Raw genomic sequence first — 22264 nt, forward strand, 5'->3', positions numbered from 1 at the left:
CCCCAGATGAAAAAGTGTTTACTGACTGTGGCTGATGTACGGAAGGGCCCAGTTTCGAATCCCTGGACAAAGCATGGATGTAATTTGTCTGTATCTTTATAGGAAGTGACGATGGCCACCTATAAGTGCCTCTTTAATAAAACAGGCCCACTAGCGGCCGAGCGATAAAGACGCTGATCACTGGTAGTTCGGGGTTCGAATCCCGCGAACGGGCTGGCTACATGGGCGTTTTCGTGGTTTTCGCCATGTGTAACGTGTATACGAGGCAGTTTCCCATAGAAAGTCCTCCATGAACGCGCCCCTTCCTTTAGGCAGATAGCCCGCGTGTGCTTTACCATAATTGAGTAATCCCAATCCTATAATAAAACGATTACCGCTTGTACCTTAGTTGTGACGAAAGCCTAAAATGGCTACTGCCAGCCATTAAAACAAAATGTATTCGCTTCTTGCAAGTAAAATTAAATGCCAGCATGTAAAATTAAAGGCACCTTAAATATAATAAGTTTGTTACACATCATAGATTTCATCCCTGCAATATGAACTAAGAGCAACTGCTTCAGTTTTTCAATATCTACTTTACTTTTAATTTAATCTTCTTATAGCTATTTTTCAGTTTTGTGTTCCAAGTTTCCAATTTGTTTTACGATTCAATTATTTTTAATTTTGCCTTCCTGTCAGAAAATTTACCAAATTTGGTTACTATTAATTCTTTAAATTTATCTCTCTATTTTACATTTTATTATTATGCATATGAATCAAATCTTTAAATCAAATGAAATTCTAAAATCATGTTCAGTTCGTCTAAGAAGAAAAACTGACTGGTTGTTTTTGCAAATCCGCCAGATGTGCAGGCTGTATCAATTCATGCCACCACAAAAAAACTCATTAATAGAATCTGGTGCAATAATACAAAAACAAAAGAGAGCAATTCCAAAATCACCATATAAACTAAGTAGTGTAAAAAGGAGACCCCGAACATTCAAGCAGAAAATTTGTAAAAATATAATTTAAAATATTTTAAAGAATAAAAAAAATGCATTTTGTATGTTCTGAATTCTTCGAGAGTTAGTATATAGAGAAATATAAAATAAGAAATATTTCTTAGCTAAATGCACGAATCCGGAAATTTAAATACAGTTTAATCAGGAACAATTTAATTATAAACTGAATTTAATTGCGCATCTATCGGCTCTGACAACGAGGAATCAAAAATGTGCTTAGCTTAAATTTGATTAAATTACAAAGCAATAAACAAATGTGATGTCAAATGTAGAAAAAATATCCAGCAAGAAGAATAATACATTTTTTTAAAATTTAATTATTTCAAATCTTCAATACTGCCTGTAACAAAATCTGTAACAATGCAGGTTGCAATACTACTAACTTCATTCTAACTAGTTAATTTACATTCAAGAAAATAAAATGAAATTTGCATTGAAAAATGTATTATGTATATAATTAATATTTACATTTTGTAATCTTAAACGAGTGCAAAAGGCAAAAATAAATCAAGAATAATTTTGAAACATGAATTAATAGCAAACAAGTAACCCACAAAAGAAAATTTGTAAACTAATCTACCACTAATTAAGATGCAATAACACGCCGAACAAATATTAATTTAGAAGTCATACAACAAAAATAAGCATTATATTTTCAAATTTTCACAGGAAATTTGTTCGATGGATTTACCAAACCATCATCCTCAGCTGCAAAAGCTCAAATGAACGAGATAAGATATAATGATTAGACAAAATAAGATAAGAATGATATATTATAAGACAGGAGATAAGCCACTGGCGGCACTGTTGATGAAACCGGAATTAAAACATAATTTCTTTAAAGGCTGAAGGCAAAGATGGATAGGAATTAAGGTCGTTAACTAAAACAGAAAGATTTTTTTGAATGTGAAATGCCTCTAGAAAATCTAGTTCACCAATGGAAGATGTTTTTTGAATAATTTTGGCAACAGAAAAATTGAAAGCGTGGTTTTCGGACGAAACAATGTTGGGCAATGGAAAACTTCTGTGTTTCCTTTTTTTTCTAAAATATGTTATTAAAATATGTTAGAAAAAAGTTATGGCTTATATTGAAAAAGGGAAGCACAGAGGTCTTCTGTTGCCCAACATTGTTGGTCCCAAAATCACACTTTCAATTTGTATGTTGCCAGAATTATTCAGAATACAGCTGGATTTTCTAGAGGCCTTTCACATTAAAAAATATTCTTTCTGTTCTAGTTAACGACATTAATTCTAATCCATCTTTGCCTTCATCCTTTAAAGAAATTATGTTTTAATTCTGGTTTCATCAACAGATGGCTTATCTCCTGTCCAGGCTTTCTTATCTTATCATTATATCTTATCTCGTTCATTTGCGCTTTTGCAGCTGAGGATGATGGTGTGGTAAAACCATCGAAACTAATTTCCTGTGAAAATTTGAAAATATAACACTGATTTTTGTTATTTGACTTCTAAATTAATAATCTACCACTAACTGAGCAAATATGTAATATTTTTGTTAATCCTAAAATATTTAATAAATAAGTGAAATACTGTAGTAAGAAAAAAAGGAGGCCTGAATGTGATAAATCTTAATCCAGTGAGTGATTCTTGTGTACACCAAATCAGTTAGAATTTTTCGAAAGAAGCTGTAATAATTTTAACTTAACAAAGAAAGGAATAAGGAAAAGTTTGGTTTTCAAAGAATATTGGAACTTACTTATGAAGGCTGTCATAAGCATGGGAATTAAAATAGGGTCACAGTTAGTAAAAGTATAGGAATATTATATTAAATAATTTAATCAAAATTCTAACAAAACTGCAAGACTTTTGAAACAAAAATAATTAAACTTCGATTAAAATTCTAATCTATACTGCTTAATATGTAGGTTTAGTTGTCGCCTTTCACGCAAATCAGAAGTTTTTTTTTTTTCCCTCCAAGAAAATTGCAACATATTGAAACAGTTTTCGTACTCATGATAATTTTGGAATAATTATCTAATGCAATATCTATTAAAAGCTTTTCTTAAACTGCAACGATTTTCGTATGTAGTTATTTTACTTATGTAATTATCTTACTTACTTCTAATAATAATGTGTAGAAATTAAAATAGGCCCATACTTAGTAAAAGTATAAAAATAATATACTAAAAGTATAACTCATCTGAGATTAAAAATTTAATCTGTATTTTCAAATAGGTTTAGGCGTAGACTTGATGCAAATCAAGAGTTTTTTTTTTTTTTATTTTTATTTTTTTTTTTATTTATTCAAGAGAATTATATATGTTGAAACGGTTTTTTTTTTAATTGGGATAGTTTTAGAATAACCAAATAATATAATATATGTAATAAGATCTTATACTGCGTCAATTTTCGTATGCAGTTTTTGTATTATTAATGACAGATATTAGGCGATCATCGCAACAGGGTTCTTCCTAAATATTAATTTTTATAAACGATTGCTTCTAAACACACAAAAGATTTCTTGGGATCACAATATAAAGTTTAAAAGCTAGGACTATTTACAAAGCCATAAGAGTAAAAAACAAGATTACGCTGCAGAAATTTTATTGATACATCTGCGTTTTCTAAAAAATACAAATACAGGGTGGTCATAGAAAACTTTCCCGATACATGAACCTGAAGCGGCCAATCCGCTAAGTCAAAAAAAATTAAATGTCAGATATTGTTATTTGAAGGCATGCGCTTGAGATGGTGACGGTTTTTTACAACAGAGCTCTTTTATACGTCTAGAGTGAAAAAATTTCCAAATTTTCTTATGGCAAAATCTATTATTCTTTTACGCATATTGATCAGTGCATTGAAAAACCATAAACTGCGTTGGAATGATACACGTATTATTGAAAAACAATAAACGGCGTTGGAATGATACACGTTTGGTAAAAATTGCAGGCGCATTTGCAGACGTAACCTCCAAAAACAGCGTTCACTGGGCTGACGAAATCCTCATGATGTGGCACTAGCATATGTGCACAAAGCTAAAATGATTGTGTTCTGCGGCATCTTGAGCACATTCGTTTTCAGTCCGCACTTACTCGAAGAGGGCACGTCTACAGCTGATGTGTTCCATCATAAGTGCTCCGTATACGAAAATGCTGTAGAATTACGAAATTCCAGAATTGCAGCAGCGAAATGTCGTTAATGACATTGTATAGATGCAGGGTGGTGCTCCTTCATACTTCGTTGCATGTGTTCGGCAAGTGCTGCAATACCACTTCGGATATAGAGTCACCTCCCGAAACTTTGTTGTTATAGGGTTTACTAACACCTAAGAATCTAAGCTAAATCATCAAATCCTTCGGATGTTAAGTTTGTCATTGTTGTCAATAGTCTCCTTCATGTAATGCGTTACAACAGGACTTTCAACTTGCAATTTCAATAAAAGTGTCCCTCCCTCTCTCCTCAGTTGTATTGTCAGTGGCCCTTTATAATGCTGTCCTTTGCAAATGTTTCATACTGGTAAATTTCGTCAGCCATGTATCGTTCCGAAACTATTTATGCTTTTTCGATGCTCTGATCAATTTGCGCAGGAAGTAATGGGTTCTATTATTCGAAAATTTTGAATTATGTTGACTGTAACTATAACCGTGAAAGCAATCTATAGATTTAAATCATCACTATCTCGATCATATACCTTCAAATAACGATATCTGTAAATTCTTTTGATTATTTGAGCGGATAGGCCGCTAGTTGTTCATATATCGGAGAAGTATTTTTTTAATGATGTTATCTGTTACAAATTTATGAAATGCAAAATTCATTAAACCATTTATCGCTCTAACACTAAGCAAATGTAACTCTAGTTAGTATGAAATGCAGAATTAAAATAAAAGGCACGCCAATAATTCCGAAAACAGTATTAAATCCTCAAAAACAACTACATTAGAAATTTAGATAGATATTCTCTTATTTTCGTACTCTGTTGCCAAAACAAGGTTAAGTATAAAAAAAAGCTTCCGGTAATTCTACATTTTAAGCTCCTCTGTAATTTATATTATAAACTGCAGCCTGATCGTAAAAAATTCGTTCGAGAGAATGTGAGCATTTTATTGAAGTACTTTCCTTTTCACAATCCCTTTAAATAAAGATATAAATTTAGCTCAATGATTTCTTTTCTTATATTAGAGGCGAAGTGTTTTAATCAGATTTCTAGGAGCATATTGGCAATGCGCATTCTAAACCATTGCTAAAATTTCTCTTCAAAAAAGACCGTGAGCTCTTATATAGCCTTCGATATTATAGACTACACAAGGAAGGACACTCCAAAGAACATTAAAAACCGTAATTAAACATTATATCGGATCCTTTTCCATGAATATATGCGTTACGATTACTCAAAGCTAATTTCTTGCTGGCTGAATTTTATGGAGTTTTTACGACCCCTTGAGACAGAGAGAGAGTTTGGAAGATCGAATAATTATTTTTTTATTCACAAAGAACGTTGCTGTGAATGATAATCGAAATGTTTTACTCGAGAGATGTGTAAGAATAGAATGCATACATGTATGTTCTTATCGTTTTTTTTTTTCAGAAAGAAGTGATATAATTGCAGATTACCTGACAAGCGGATGTATAATAATTATGTGCAGATTTATTTGGTCTTATATGTATTATTGTAACTAAATGTAACATTTTTCATTTTCCGATGAAATCTTTCTTATTAATGGTGTTAAAATGTTTTTTTATCAATCCAATATTAATGTTAAGAAATTTCTGTTTTCTTAACATTTATAAATAGTATTTTCAATCTTTTTCATAAGTTTTATTTATTTTTTTTTTTTTTTGTTTTCACTTTTGGTTTCTTTTTAAAAAATCTTCTGAAATGTTAGACATTTGCTAATAGAAACAATTTTTTATGTTTCTATTTATTTCCTATTTTTTTATGTTTATATTAAATGTTTAAAAAATTTGCCTTAGCAAAGCGTCTTGCTCAATGTATTAAACTGTGTAATGCAGCATGAATTTCAACAGAAATTATCTTTAAGAAGAATGAAATTGAACTGTTTCAGTTTAAATATAGTACTTCATTATTTTGTGTGTTTAGATAATGCGTTATTATTATTTTAATCCCTGCTTGTTTTACGTCTGGTTTCATTCTACTCGTATATGAGTTTTCAATGGTGCACATTATTCTCTACTGCATATCCTAGGGATTTTATATTTGCATAGGTGGACTCTACCGAAAGTTTGTGGAATGCAATCTGTCTTCGGAGTCTGAGTCATTGAAAATATTGGTTCATATATTCTTTAAAAAACATCTGATTTGTGCACCACATGACTTCCTTGTAAGGAATATTGAATTACACGCATTCTTTGGAATTTCATTTTATCTTACTTCATTAGAGATATATTTCTCATTCAATGAATTCAGTTCTCACTACAAGGCAAGGCAAAAATGCCTAAAACTTCAAAATATATTTATTAAAAATTGAAAAATATAGAAAAATATAAACAACAAATACAGTTAAAACTATTTAAAAAATATTACAATTAAAATTACAGTTTCTGTGCAAAAACTAGCAATTTGGCCGGCAGGCAAGAACGAAGATTTTTCGATTGCATAAAACTAAAAGTTTTCTTTTCGACCAACTCAGCAAAATGACACTTGAAGGTGCAGAAAGACTTAATTCACTATTCTACTACGTTTCAAATGTAAACAAATATGGCTGCTTTGGTAAAAAATTAGGCTTAGCCGCACTTAAACAACTTTGCTGATAATTCGATAAAAATATTCATGTGTTTATGCAACAGTTTTCTTCAAATAAACTTGCAAAACATCATCATAATAATCCTCCACATTTTTGTTTTCTAGAAGCCAGTGCTCTGGTACTGCTTCACAGGTATATAAAAAAATCAGAATAAATTTCTTTGAAGAATTAAAAGTCGAAATTTTTTTTTTTGGGGGGGGAACTTAATATTTATTGAGTTTCTAAACGCTGGATGATTGATTGGTTACGGGAACATTACATCCGATCCAGGGCTCATCATTTGATGTTACTCTATTCAAGAAATTGCTATATTTTCCCACGCGTTGAAACGGTACTGAACAGTATGGAATTTATATTCCTTACTCAGAAAATAATTCTGGAGAATTCAATACTTTAACCGAAAAAGACAGTCCTAAGTACTTATAATAATATTGAAACATTTAGACAAATAACTTAGAGGTACACACTCTTCATTTAGCAGAGTCTGCTTTTATAAAATTCTCATCGTTCACAGATCTTCGCACAGATAAGCTCCGCAGTTGTACCACATCCTGCTCACTGCGTTCCCTTATTTAAAAAATGCTCCACCACATTCCTACACCCAATGCACTGGATGAATTTTCACTGAAGCTAGTTATACACGTCTAAAATTTCCCAGTCACTTCTGCGTGACGAGACAAAATTTCTTTACCGGTACTTAGCCAGGTAATTAGTGGTATATCCCTCTCATCTTCCATTGTAACGCATATATCAGTTCTAGCCAGAGTGCTAGCAAATCTATAACTGGGAATTGTCTTTTCTCATAATAACAAAGTACAGAAATTTTTTTTCGAGGCTAATAATCACAGAATGGTGCATGACTGCAATTTAAGGAGTTTTAAAACGTTCATCCTATTATTGACACATGTACAAAGATATGCGTATGTCTGTAAGGAAAAAATATAAATTAAAATATCAGCTTTAAATTGTAATATTCCCTTAAATTTCATTTTAATCCCATTATTACTCATTTTCATAATAATTGAGTAATTATTAAAATTTTCACGCTAAAATAGTAGCTGCTTAGAATAACTTACTCTAAACTGCATTATTTCAAAACGCTTTTCATTAACACCTCAGAAAAGCAAATTGAAATTTGAGTATTAAGGAATGGGAAGCTTAAGCAGTCTGGGGAAGGTAGGATGTTTAACACTATGCTGCAGCTTAAGCTTACAGTTTTGTTCAATTTATTTGAAAGCATTTATTTAACTGAAAAATTACTAATACATTGTTTAATTATATGTATATGATCACAGTTTGCTAGCTATATTTGAGATAATATTCTTTTATCATTTTTCAAAGGAAAATTCATTATTTATGATTCTGCCTCTCATTGAAACATATATATCACTGTAAGTTGCAAGCATGTTATGCTTTTCAATATAATTAGCCTTCAATGTCTTTTGTATACTCTAGTGTTGTTCCTGATGTTGGCAACATTTTAATATAAAAATTGCAGTTAAGAATGTTAACAATTAACTTATGAGTTGGTGATAGTACACCATTAAAAAGCTATCTATTACGAGGAATAGAGGCCTTCGTGAACGGGTTTTTAAGGAAAACAAATGTTCGTCTTTCTGTAACATATCATGAAAACTTCAGCATATGCAGACAGGTAATTCAGATGCTGGATCGAAGTAATTTTTAATCTTACATAAAATTTTGTGCCTTGCCACTACTGGACAAAATCACTTATAACTCAGAAACCTGCAATTTTCTCTTTATGGATGACTGTGTGGCTTCATGTGGTATAAAATCAACTCCTGTAAATACATTTGAAAATAAATTCCATGTTTCACTTATGTATCAAATGGTTTCTACTTCATTTTTGTTAATCTGCAGTAGACGGGGAAGACGGGAAACGCTGATAATCGCTTCATAGAGGGTAATAATGTATACTTTTGTTGGTTCATAGACATTTCACAGCACAATTCACGCACAATTTGATTGTAGTGAAACGGGCACATTAATGAAGCTTAATAAATATGACTTCATAGTGAGTATGACTTTAGTAATAAATATATAAAAAGGCATTCGATAAATAAAGAAACTGAAAAAAATATGGACTACGTTCGATTCACGAAAAGGAACAAAATACAGTACAGTCGTTAGGGGATTTTTTGGAAGCAAAAATAAAGGAAAAATAAGCAATACCCTCCCTGGAACTCGAACCTGGGCCTCTCCAATATATGCCGAATGTGCTACCGTTACACCACGAAAGTATGAAGAAAGGAGGGACAAAATGCCTTGTACACTCCCTCTTTTAAAGGGCAATTAGGGAATAGGGGACCCTGTCGCCAAATCCTGGTGGTGAAGAATCATCATCTGTCGCTTTCCAGTTTGAGAGCTACCGTAGAATCATTAAGAATTTTGAAGCAGGTGACATGAAAAATGTAGAATGCCTCCGCCAGAGTCGAATCTGGACCTCTCGGATACGCGCCGAGTGTGCTACCGTTACACCACGAAGGCATGCAGAAAGAAAGGAGTGACATTTTGGGCTCTCTTTTGTCTTCATTTCGTGTAATTTTAACTAGGAGATTTCATGCTTATAAAATAATCTTTACTGAACAACGTCTACTGCCCTAAGTGAGGTTTTCGCTGATGATTTAATACTGCACAAGAGAAATGCAGTTACAACATCGGTATAATGTATTTCATATTTAGATTTCTTACGGTTGGACATGATATATTACTTACAAAAGAATTGATAAATTTGCTCCAATTCTCACATATACAGAACTAACCTGTTTAAACAAAGGATTGTAAAATTTAGCTTGAACGACCATGCTTTCATTCTAAATGACCCCTTTTAGAACGGGGTTCTGTTCTGAGAATAAATCCAGATTCTATTATGATTTCGAACATTTTACTTCATCTTTGAACGTTTATAACAACTTGAATAATAATTCAAAAAGAAATGCTTCTCATCCCAGGCCTAGCTAAAGCGTATTCAATTTTCCCTCATCCACATTTTTCTCTTATACATAACCCTCGAATAAGTTTCTAGTTCACGCGTGATTTATTAACGTAATTAACTTTTTATACACAGAGTACATAAAAAGTGAATTCATTTTTTTCGTCAAGAAATTAAATAAATCTGTTCCTATTTATATTCACCTTCTGAAAACATTTAAAATAACCTTATTACAGAAGCAAATTTTCAGAAGAGTTGATAAGAATGTACATGAAATTGAAAGCAATTGTTTCTTACAGAGACTTATTATGGTTTCTTTAATTTCTTGTCGTTATTATTTTTTACTTCATTGCAACGCATTAATTAAGCTCAGAACGAACAAAAATATCTGTAATCTTTAATAAATACTCAAAAAGGTATATACTATTTTAAACTTAAGAATTTCCTTAAGAATTGTAAGTATCCTTCAGCTGGCTAATCCAAATGGCTTTTTTTAAGCGATTTCCTCATCACAGGAACGAAACTTAAGTTCATCGATAAAGCATAGAGGCGTTTCTGACAGTCAGATGAGAATTGCTAGGCAGAAATAAAGAACTTATGCAGCAAAAATACTTTACACTTTTATAGTATATTATTTTATTTTTTATTTCTTTCTAATTTATCACAAGCGAATAATTAGAAAATGTTTTGCGTAACATCTTCGAATTTTTTCACTCGCATTTAAGACCAATATTTTTGCTCAATATTTTTCATAGTATGTTCCATTATTCCCTACGCCCATTTAAATTTTATCAGTTTCTAAATTTGCACGTAATTTTATCCATATGTTTTACGTTAGTATATGCTTGCTTTCAAAATAACAACAAAAAATTTTTTTTTTCGTTTTCAAAGTTTTCTCAAAAGAAATTCAAGCATAGCCCTAAATTTTCTTAGTTGAGAAGTAGGAAGTTACAAGAACTTACACAATGCAATTCACACTGCATTACTATTCAGAAAGGCGTAATCAGTTGCTTCGAAAATATAGTAAATAAATCTTGAACGCAAACAGCGTAAATGAATCAGTATCATGGACATGGAATCGCAAATGTAGATTTCTTTTAATGAAGACTGGCGCTAGAGACACCTTTGACAATGCATACGTAAAATAGATCTGAATTAACTTAATGAAAGAGACGTAGATGCATCTTAAGTAAGCAAATTCTTAAGTACCCTCGTGATTTTGAAGTGACGTTTCTTAAAAGCAGATGTTAACAGATCTGAAATTATTGAAGAGACTCAGAAAACAGACAAACAGCAGATAAATGATCAATAAAAGTGGGTGCAAATCATTCATAGAATAAATAATGCAATTAATTGCATATAGAGAAGCATATTTTTATACTCTATTGGCTATAACTTAATACAGACATCAATGATTACACCTTTATTTATGAACTGCAATAATGCAATAATTTAAATTCATTTTAACTGTAGGTTCGTTTCCAAAGTTGAAAAACTTCCTGCTGTTTTAAAAATTTTAATTAAAATATTAAATCTCTGAGATGCATTTTATATAAACTTATAGTCACCCAGAATGCAACACCATGAGTTAAGCATCCAAACAGTATTGAACTTCCATCGTATGTATACCGCGATGGAATATGCAAATGATTACATTTCAGTGCACCTGCACATTGTGTGTGACTATAACGCTTCTCAAAATCCAAATGTACCCCGTATTAATCTTACATCAGTAAAGCTAAGAGGGATTACCATTCTGAATAATGTTAAATGTTCTCTCTCATGAGATATTATGTGAGTGCAGCTTCAATACGCCTCGTAGAAAAACACAAGCACCATTTGTGTACATTCCTGAGTTCTACTGAGGCAAAAAAGTTGCATAGAGAGACTACGGATTATCCCTTCGGGAAATCGGTCAGAGTGCCTGACTTAGCCAAGTAACGATCATGCGAATCATACCAGTGGATGCAGGAGGGAACGAGCGATGGGTAACACCATTTGCAACCGCATAGTCTCATTGCTTCACGGGAAGACAGTTATATCGAGCGCAAGGCATTGATGAACCGCACTGTCACATCCGCAACCATATCATATGGCAATCTGTGACATCGGCGTCTACACGAACTATTCGACGTTATTTACAATCAAATGTACTGTCGTAGGCGTAACCTAAACTACAGACTTTTGCTTTGCAATGGCTCAAATGAACGGCAGAAATGGACATCCGAATGGCATGACGTGTTTTTGGAAGAATCACGCTTCTGCCTGCAGTACCACTTTAGTCGGACTATAGTTTGGAGACACCGTGGAGAGAGCCTGCCTGACTGTTGTGTTAAGCATCTTCATTCCGGTCTTGCTCCCTCTATTTGGTGGATTGCATTTCACTTCCTCACACAATACGTATTATATGCACACTTATAATTTCTGAAGGCTTGCAGCTTCCTCTCCCTTCTTATCTTCAGGACTTGCTTACAACATAATTTCATAACACAAGACACAATTTAAGACGAGAAAACACACTGCACGCAAAATTCAAGCTTTCTTCTCAGCCCACCATATTGCATTGTTACATTGGTCTGCTCTCCAGATCTATCGCTCATCGAACATATATGGTCAATGACTTTCTTTTCTTTTTACCATCGACGGAACAGCTGGCCCACTGGGTTAGGTGCTTTTCAGCCTGTTGGATCCCGTCCATGGAATTTTAAAAATACATGAATAAATATAAATAAAGAGCTTAGTACTGTGTCCTCCGGGGATTGGCCACGAAACGAGGAACATTGAAGTGAAAACCAGAACATGGAAAGAAGGTGCATGGTGGGGACTACTAAGACTAAGCGAAACACTTTCACTATTATCGTACATGTTAGGCATACAGTTATATTAAGGATGTGCTATAAAAATCAGGTACAGATGTAAAGATGACCAAATACATTACAAATTGTGGAATACATTAAATGAGTTCTGGATTAGTCATAATATTAAATATAATTAAAAACAGCAAAACAAACAAACAAACAAAAAAACACAAGACATTAAGTAAATCAATATATGTACAGATCAGGCTGCTGACGGCATGGTGTCCAAGAAAAGAAGTCACTCCAGATTGTCAGCAATGCTTTTAGCAATGGTAGTGCAGTCTCTAATGCGGCTGAGCGTATATTTATTCTTAATTGTGTTCTTGAACCATGCTGGCATATTGATTGCAGTTGGTCTTTTCAAATGTGAATTTCCCGTGTGCGAGCAGTCAAACAGATAGTGATCTGGGCACCAGTACTGCCACAAATACATTGGTCACTCTCTCTTAGGCGAAATCTGTAAAGATAGGACATATATGGGCCATGCCCTGTCCTGTGTCTTGTGTCTCCCAGTAGTTATGACACTGCTTCATTAGTTCACATTTGAGAGTAGTTTTCAGAGACGAGTGCGGAAGGGGCACACCAATGCTACTCACGTGGGGTTCATTGGCTGCGCCCTTCGCAATCATATCCGCTGCTTCATTTCCTTTAATCCCCGTATGGGCTGGAACACTGTAGATCTTTTAAGCCCACCATACTGTAAACGCAGGTACACTGCGAAAACAAAACGGGGGGAGGTCTATATCTCCCGTTTTACTCGCTCGACTGAAATTTGCATGTTTTATGTCTCGAAAGAGCGATTTAGGACATGTATTAGATTTATATATAGCATTGTTCTAATATAGGTATTTTGACACAAAATCGATGCTTTTTTAAATGACATGCCATTTTTTTTCCACATTTTGATTCTACGACACAAATTATGCCAAACTGTCAAGTTTTTTTTTAAATGGTAGGAGTAGTTTTTTAAAAAAATAGCCCTCAAAGTTTTAGCTCCTCAACGTTAATTGAATTTGGTTATATCAATTTTTATTAAACTTATTTTATTCTTCCTTTCACATTTCGAAATTTAGCTTCATTCCAAATAAATTTCGCCCATTTTTTATGATTTATTTTGAAAATTTGTATTTAAAAAAAATATATGAATTTTTCGAAAATAATTTTGAATTCTAGCCTATAAAACTTTTAACATCATCTTAAAGTATATGCTTTCTAGGCACACCTCCAAAATTTTGAGTTTTTTATTAACAAGTTTCTAAGATATACGTGAATTTACATATTGGCGCGTTTTGAAATTTGGCGTATTTCTTATAAGCGATAATAACGCCAAATGTTTTTTACGCACCTTGTTAAAATTATTTTAAAGTGTGAACGAGGATTTTTCCCGCTCGTCTGCAATGCAGAAAAGGAAAGGAATATAAGTTGGTATAAATTATTTAGTTCGAAAAGTTAAATGTTTGAATTTCTCCGTAAATTAACACCAATTTTTACAAAATTTAGTATTTAGTAATAATTTGAGTTGTAGAATCGAAATATGGAAGAAAGTGGCATGTCATTTCAGAAAAAGTCCGATTTTGTGTTAAAATACCTATATTAGAACAATGATATATATAAGTCTAATATATATTCTAAGTCGCGCTTTCGAGACATGAAAAACACAATTTGAGTTTCGTTAATCACCACAGTACAACGGGAGATGTAGAAGTGTCCATTTTGTTTTTAGTCCAAAGGGGCTTTTTGCCTTAAGGACTATTGTTTTCGTTTTTCTTTTGATCGTTTCTTTTGTTCGTTTCTTTTGATCAGTGCCGCGGTGGTTAATGACAAATGTGGAGATAAAACACATTTCAGTTTTTTTCGTCTCTTTACCACAAAGAATGCTATATTTCAAATCAATAAACATTGATATTATGTGTTATATCCTAAATCAGTTTGGCTTTGATATTTCTTGTCCTCCTCAGGTTTTCCTTTTGTATGTGCAGCAGTGTATTTTTATAATGATATTATCACTTATAATATTCAACTTACGTTCCTGACGCAATCTTAAAAGTTAAGTGCAATTCATCAGTTATTCTGACCCCGTAGTTTCAGTATTCTGACCCCGTAGTTAAATTTTAATGCGCGGTGCTGTAAATCTTTTAATGTTAAATAGCTTAGCTTTAGTGTATTTTTTCTAATACTTTAATATACCTTAACCACTTCTTGACGTTTTATGAGCATTGTTTGTTGAGCAGCAATTAAGATAAATGATACTGGTATTCTTATGCATAAATACATACTTCTTCAAAACTACTATTTTATAAAAACGTATGGTTTCTACATTTTAATTATTAACCCAGTAATTAATAGCTTTTGTACTTGAAAAAGGGTGAGAAATCTTAATCTTATTCTTGTGTCATTCCTGAATACTTAGCAGGATCAAATATGTTTCACTTAGTTCACTTATTTTAAATAAGAGTAGCTACTAAAAATGTGTCAAAAATCTTTATTTACCTTTTTAATTTACAATTAATTATGTTATTGTAACTCATCATCATTTTTAAAATGATGCTACGTATGTCTCTCGTTTGCATATGTATATGGAAGAATGTCTCGTTTGCATATAACACATTGTATATGGAAGAGCAAAAATTGTTATTAATGGAAACCTGGTAAAAGAGTTATTTAAGTATACCAGTGAAATTTGATAAGAAAAGCAAAATTTTCTTCTTAATTAACAATAGAATTAATTAACTTTCTGTATAGATCATTTCCAGTTCAATTTCAGTTATATGATTTTGATTTTTTAGGAATTTTATAACTTCTCCCCAGTACAAATTGCAAAGATATTTCAAACATTAAAATTAATAATAAATTAAAATGCAACAAGGCTGTTTGTTTTAATACTTATAGAAACTGTGCTTGATAATTATGTTGCAAAATTCTAGATATATGTATGTATATATATGTATAATTCAGATTCGTGAAGCTAATGCTCCCCTTTATAATTAATTCTTAAACGTTTCTTGATTTATGAAGAATGCGTTAAAAATTTCGAGAATTCAAAAATATATTTTTTCCCTTATAAGAAATTATTACATTACACTACCTATGCTTAGTAACCAACAGTCCATTTAGCGAACAGAACGTCAATGGTTAGAATTTCCAGTGAGGCTTCTTAATTTAAAATTAGGTTTCCTGTCCTAAATATTCACAATACTCTCTACTGTGGCTTTCCATCTAAATGTCATCACATTTTAGATGGAGAACCAGAGTAGAGAGGCAACGACAGGGGATTTCTGAGTGTGTCTGATGCCACTTCTCAGTCGTCCTAAAATGAAAAGAAATATAGGAAATTATTATATTCTTCAATGCATGCTCGCGGGGTGTAAATGGGGTGTACACTCTTAGCACATTGCGAAATCTATGTTTCGAATCTCGGCAAAGAAATAATTGATTCAAGTCAATGTTCCAATAAATACTAAGTTTTTCAAATTTGTTTTTAAGGAACTTTTCTATGGTAATCCCAAGGAATTTTAAGAAAGATACTGTTGAAATATGCAATTCAATTCCAGGATTCTTCAAATTAGAAATCTCATAATGTTCCAGTTTATAGCATTGCTACAGGTTTTACTAAGACCCATCATGCATCAGATGCATAAGATATTCAAACTGAAATTTATGGCGAAAACAGGATTTGAGTTTTAAAATGCTGAGAGTTACGCTATTTCACATAAAAGACTTGTCACCCCACACACCGCTCCCAAGAAAGGATCTTATCATTTTGCAGAAATTTTTGCTTGAATACACGGTATTTTTATTAGATAAAACAACGTATTTCTTATGTAACAAAAGCAATGTTAAGTAATTTTAATAGTGATTGGTCAACAGTTTTTAATCCAACATGAAATAACGAATTCCTTTTCAACTGTAGGTAATTTATTTAAATGCAAGCTATGTGATGTTTCTGACTCGAAGCCAGATATTCAGACTATTTTTAAGACTATTTTTTATTATTACATCTTTAGATGTATTAAAATGTGAATTTTTTTTCCAACTGCTTAAGAGGAAAAAAAATCAGTTACCCTTCAGTGGATTCCGCTCGACTTCCGTGTGGATGGTAATGAACAAGCCGATCTATTATCTTAAAAGAGATCCATGGTTCCATAAATGATTAAAAATGAGATTCATTTTCAACTACTGAACGTATTATTAAACACACTTCAGCTTCAAATGGTCATCAAAACTTAGCGAGTAGAAATTCTAGAAAGTATTGGTTGAAGAATATTTAGGACAATATCTGATTGGCCTCTTCCCACCATTGTAGCGATGTTGCGACTAACTACTAGACATGCATGCTTGGAGATGCAATTCTTTTGCATTCGTATCATGCAGAGCAAAATTTGCCTCCTACGCAGCGATGAATTATGGACAGAGACCATATTATGCTGATACTGCAGTTCGTGGAAAATCTGAGACTGAGCGATACTGGTTTGCGAGAGTGCGCATGGGTCAAAGACTTTTACTTCTATATTCTTTCGTTTATATATCGTATTTGTGTATTTTGCTATCTTGTCCATAGCAAGCACCTTGCAATTGGAAAGAAAAATTAGATTAATTTTCTTTGTTTCATTTCTAGGTAACGCCCGTGCTTTTAGAGGTCCGAGTTTCATTAAGGAACCTCCGAACAAAGCTGTCTTCCACAACTCTTCTGGGGCAGTTGTCCCATGCCTCGCCACCGGCGTGCCACAGCCTAATGTGTATTGGACTAAAAGTGACTGGACACGTCTTCCAAACGTTCCAGGATTGCGTCACACTCGTCAAGATGGATCGCTTGTCTTCCAACCTTTCAGAGCAGAAGAATATCGACAAGATGTTCACGGTGCTGTATACAGATGTGTGGCTTCAAATAGTTTGGGATCTATCGGATCAACAGAAGTTCATGTCCGTGGAGGTAAGCACTCAAACAATCAGCTCCTTCATAAATTTGCCAAGGAACAAAAAATACATGTCAGATACATACTGAGGCTAATATTTGTTTTCGGACAAATATCATTTATTAAATATTAGCGAAATGACTTTATTTTGTTTCACGAATAATGATCATCATTCTTAAAACCTACTTGCCTTGAAAAAAAAGTTTTTAAAATGTTTGTGATAATATATATATCACAAACACCTGGTGATAATATATATACCACAAACAGCAGGAGTCAGTAGCAGGAGTGCGACAACTCAATACAAGTAACGGTATGGCAGTGAGACGAATGATCGACGATGTAAACGAAAGAGAACAGTCATGTTTTCGACTAAGACATATTAATAGATGACGAAGCTGTTACCTTCTCAATTATAACTATTTTTCCATTTGTAAATACTCATCACTGTATCTGCACTAATAACTAAATAAATATTTAGTAACCTAAATGTTTGTCAGCGTAAAAATCCACTAGACGCCGAGTTTACATATCTATATAATGCAAACTAAAAATAATTATTAAATTAAATTATTTTTATAAAATTTATACTAAACTAAAATTATATATATATATATATATATATAAAGTTCTGAAGCTGAACTCACATAAGAATTCGTGACAAATATTTTATATTTAATAATATCTTGAAAATACCAGGACGTCCAATAGTCCGTCGGGTATCCTTTAGCAAAAATTATACTTTTCATTCGCTTTGGGATGAATTTAACCAATTTTTCCGTGTAATAAAGTTCCATTTTGTTCTATTTCTCTGTAATCACTGCTTTTAGTAAAGCCTTTGAAGAAATGTCAAGTTTATTGTTTCTTTCTCCAAATCACTCCATACATGTCCGATTTAAATCCGAAAAATATAGAAGAATTAGCGTAACTTCAGGAAGCTGTATGTTAACCGCAAGCGAATATTTAGGGTTGTATGTTTTAGCACCGGTACTATAGTAGAACTTAAATGTATTTTGAGTTCCAAATGCTCTTTCCGGCTTTCATTAAGAATATATTGATTCTCATTATTTTCTATATAAGTCTTAAAAACAAAGAAGAAGCAATCCCAAACCATTATTCCTCCGACTTCGTTTTTAAGGACGCTTTCGAATTCAGTTCTTCAATTCGAATTGAATTCGGCTTTCGTTACACAGCAATTTGTTCACCGTACATATTATATCTGATGAACAGTTCATCAGATATACATCTTCATCAGCGAATATTTAGGGCTGTAAATTTTCACTCGTCTACAAATATAATATTGTTTCAATATAATAAATATTTGATCACCATTTATTTTTTCGGATGACAAGGTTTTTTTTTCCCTCGGTGCTAAAGAGTTTCTTGCTGATCGCCTATTGTAGCCATGTGCTCTAACGATACTTCCAACAATTTTGCGATTAACGTCCACTGCAAACTACTCTTCTAATTTTTTGCAATGCTTTACAGTGCATGTATACAATTCATTTGCAGTGTTTTACAGTACAACAGTGCGAGTTTTACTGCTGTGGTTTGCAGTTTGGGTTGGAAGTTTTGCAGTTCAAAATTTTGAGTTTTGTTTGATATTGCTTAGGATAAAACTCAGATTCGACTTAGCTTGGAATGCAATAAAAATTTCAGTATACTTTTAAGAGTTCCGTGCATGTGCATTTCCAATCGTTTTAATTAATCAAATCCAGTTGAATATTTTATATCAAATATTCAACTCGGGATGTATTTTCATTTTGAGCATCTTTAAAATTGTGAAGATTTAAATTTATAACAAAACTAGTTATTAATTTGTAGCGTTTGCCATGTTAATTTAATAAGGGAAATATTACTTTATTTTGCTTAATAAGTAATAATTTATAATCGCAAGCTATAAGTCTGCTGATACAGTTTCATTTAAAGTAAAAGATAACGCCAAAATACATCACCTGCCATAAAACCTCAACGAAACTTTCGAGTGACCGAATTATGATATGAATTGCTGATTAACCCTTTTTGAATGAATCATTTTATTACAAGGCATGTTTTGATCATATTTATTTTGTAATAAGCAAGGCTTAATATAGAGACAAAATATATGCATTACAAGAATATTTGGAGTCTATGTGTCGAAATTTATTACTCAAACTATGCACATAATTTCAAATGGACAAGAGTCCGAAAACAAATGTAGTCCGTTACCCTAGGTTCAGTATTTAAGGTCCATTCATTACGTTATGTTAATACAAACTGATTCCTATAACAAAAGTAAAGTTAAGAATTTTACTATAAATGAAGTTATGAAGATATATAAGGTAACGAATTATAATTTATGTATTATGCGTAATTGTATTCAATTACTTAGTGTAATTTTTATTTAAGCTGATTCGTTTTATCAAAAGCTAACGAATTTATTTCAGTTTTAGACTCTTAACTCTCATGTATATTTCATCCATAAATAGGTAAAAGTAATTGTATGTAATGTATTTTCCTAAGTAAATAACATGAAATATTTTTATTAATTATGAAACATCCATAACCCAGTTGCTGGACCACTAAATTTCCAAAATCAATTGCGATTGTTAAATATATACATCTTCATATATTCAAATTATATTACTAAATGTAATTTAATTTCAAGTGGAAATAATTTATGTTAGTATTAATAAAATTTAAAAAATCATATATATACCTGGGTACTTATCACAGTTTATTATTATAATGTTAGTGGGATATCGTTATCCAACTGATTATAATGAAAACATAGCAGAATATATTGAATATGATACACACACATAAGGAAACAGTTCAGTTCGATGTACTACAACTGCTAAGAATTAATGTTTAATGATATACACATCTGAAGGTTGAAAAACGTCAAAAGATTTTTTATTACTGCAGCTGAATAAAAAGGTTTTAACTAACTGTAGTTCTGAAAAATTTTCGCACAATACGCTGATTTGTATAAATGTTCGTATGTTGATATAATATTTTTAACTTCTGCTCTTTGACGAGTTCTTTCTGTTACAATCACTGATTTTATTTATATATCAAATTCTTCACTAAAACTAAAGAATTTGTATATCGTTCTTGTAAATACTTTATAAATCATAAATCGTTATTTCAGTTTTGTGCTGTATGATAATTCATTTATTTAATTAAAATTCCTCACTAAAGTGTCCATTATAAGGTTTCTTAGAAATTCATTTTGCCTTTCTAGAAAAACAGAAGTGAGATCCTCCGGTGATGAATGACTACGTAGTAGAAAATAAAAGAGTTCCATTTTTCTTTGCCAATCAAAACTTATAAAATATTCATACGAAAATGGAGATCTTATGTAAACTCGAGTTAACCGAGTTTATCGCGAAGAAGATTTATTATAGTCCCCTCTATCAACACAGCAGGGCAAACTCAAGTAATCGCATTGCGTGACACAAGCAACGGGGCGTCTCTTGTCAGCAATTAGCGACAACGGGCGTTGCCCTTTTCGCAACTATTACTCCTGGAGGGAGTGGGAGTAATAGAAAATAAGTGTTAAAGTTCCGGACGCAGGTGCATGCAAAAGCGTAGATTCTTGGTGGCTGGCGAATGGCCTTTTAATGGCCCTCGGCGTAACTTTCACCTCCGGTTATGTATGCATTCGATTTTCTACAAACACTGAACGAGTTTGTTGAATGGACTTGTTAATGAAGCTAATACGAGAGCTGAAACTACTAAAAGGGTGCCAGTAATTGGTGTTTTGAAAGCATCTATAGAAGGGTTTTACCGCCAGTTGACAGAGAAGCTTCAAACACTTTTGTTCTGATAAAAGGCTTGCTTTAAAAGAGTGTTGTTAAATTTTCCATCATTACTGAATAACGCTGTTCCATTGTCACTTTTAAATTCTCTTCTCAATGATTCTGCTGTTAGACGAATATTTATACATCATCTGATATACTATGTATAGAACAGGTTGACTAATTTATGTCTGAACTGGTTGAACAGCGTAAATAACGAAGAATATTAACTCTGAATTTCCAACCTCAATTATCAAAATTATGTTCTTTTTCACGAATATGTATTATTAAACACAAATATTAACAACGTGTTACCTAAGTTTAGAAAACTGTTTAATGGAACAGAAGATGATACTAGATACAAACTCTAAATCAGCTCTAAATCAGAAGTAATATTTTAGTTGTTTATTTTGTTGTTAAATTATCAATGCTACACCATTGTGCTCATAGGTATGTAAGGATTATGTTAAATTTATTAACAGTTAAATTTTAAGTTAAAGTTCTTTTCCTGTCAAATTCTTAACTCCAACTTACTACTTCCGGCCAGAACGTAGTTTTGGAATCTTGCTGAATATTTATAGAGGAGGAGCGGTATTTAAACCACGAAGTTACGTACAGAGGCAGAGAGAATCAGAGTTTCTGATTTACGCGCGTCTGCCATTTTGGCCACTCTCTCTCCCTCAAAGCTGTTATTACGCTCGGTCGTACTCAGGCCCTTGCTAAGCTTCGTAGTAAAATAAGTTAAGGCGCCAACTCAAATTGAACCTTGATAGCTTCGGCTATACTTCTTTAGTTAATCTTAGCTTAATTCTTAGTCTTTTAAGTTCAAGCCCAAGTGCGGGCTTTGTTTGTACATTCCCAGGCGGAGTTTTGTTAAATCTTATTGGAATAATAAAGGGTTAGTTACCCTTCTATCTTGTTGTTTCTTGTCACCGAACTTAAGCGATTATTCGCTTATCAGTTCTTAGATTCTTCACTTCCAACATTAACTTAGAATTACAAAGTGAGGAACTCTACAGGTAAAACACTAA

General features: G+C 32.5%; 1 protein-coding gene across 3 annotated transcripts in view; it reads left to right on the top strand.

Annotated features, from left to right (window-relative positions):
- LOC118193355 (cell adhesion molecule Dscam1-like) overlaps nucleotides 1–22264 on the top strand; it is a 978906-nt gene that overhangs the window by 102373 nt on the left and 854269 nt on the right. For all 3 annotated transcript variants that reach the window (XM_085823255.1, XM_085823256.1, XM_085823257.1), the window contains exon 2: nucleotides 17154–17468. In XM_085823255.1, coding sequence (XP_085679381.1) covers nucleotides 17154–17468 — 315 coding nt within the window. The remainder of the gene's footprint in view (nucleotides 1–17153; nucleotides 17469–22264) is intronic.

Source organism: Stegodyphus dumicola, chromosome 9 (assembly GCF_044657685.1).
Source record: "Stegodyphus dumicola isolate Sdum_Otavi_A_Nest chromosome 9, ASM4465768v1".
NCBI lineage: Eukaryota > Metazoa > Arthropoda > Arachnida > Araneae > Eresidae > Stegodyphus > Stegodyphus dumicola.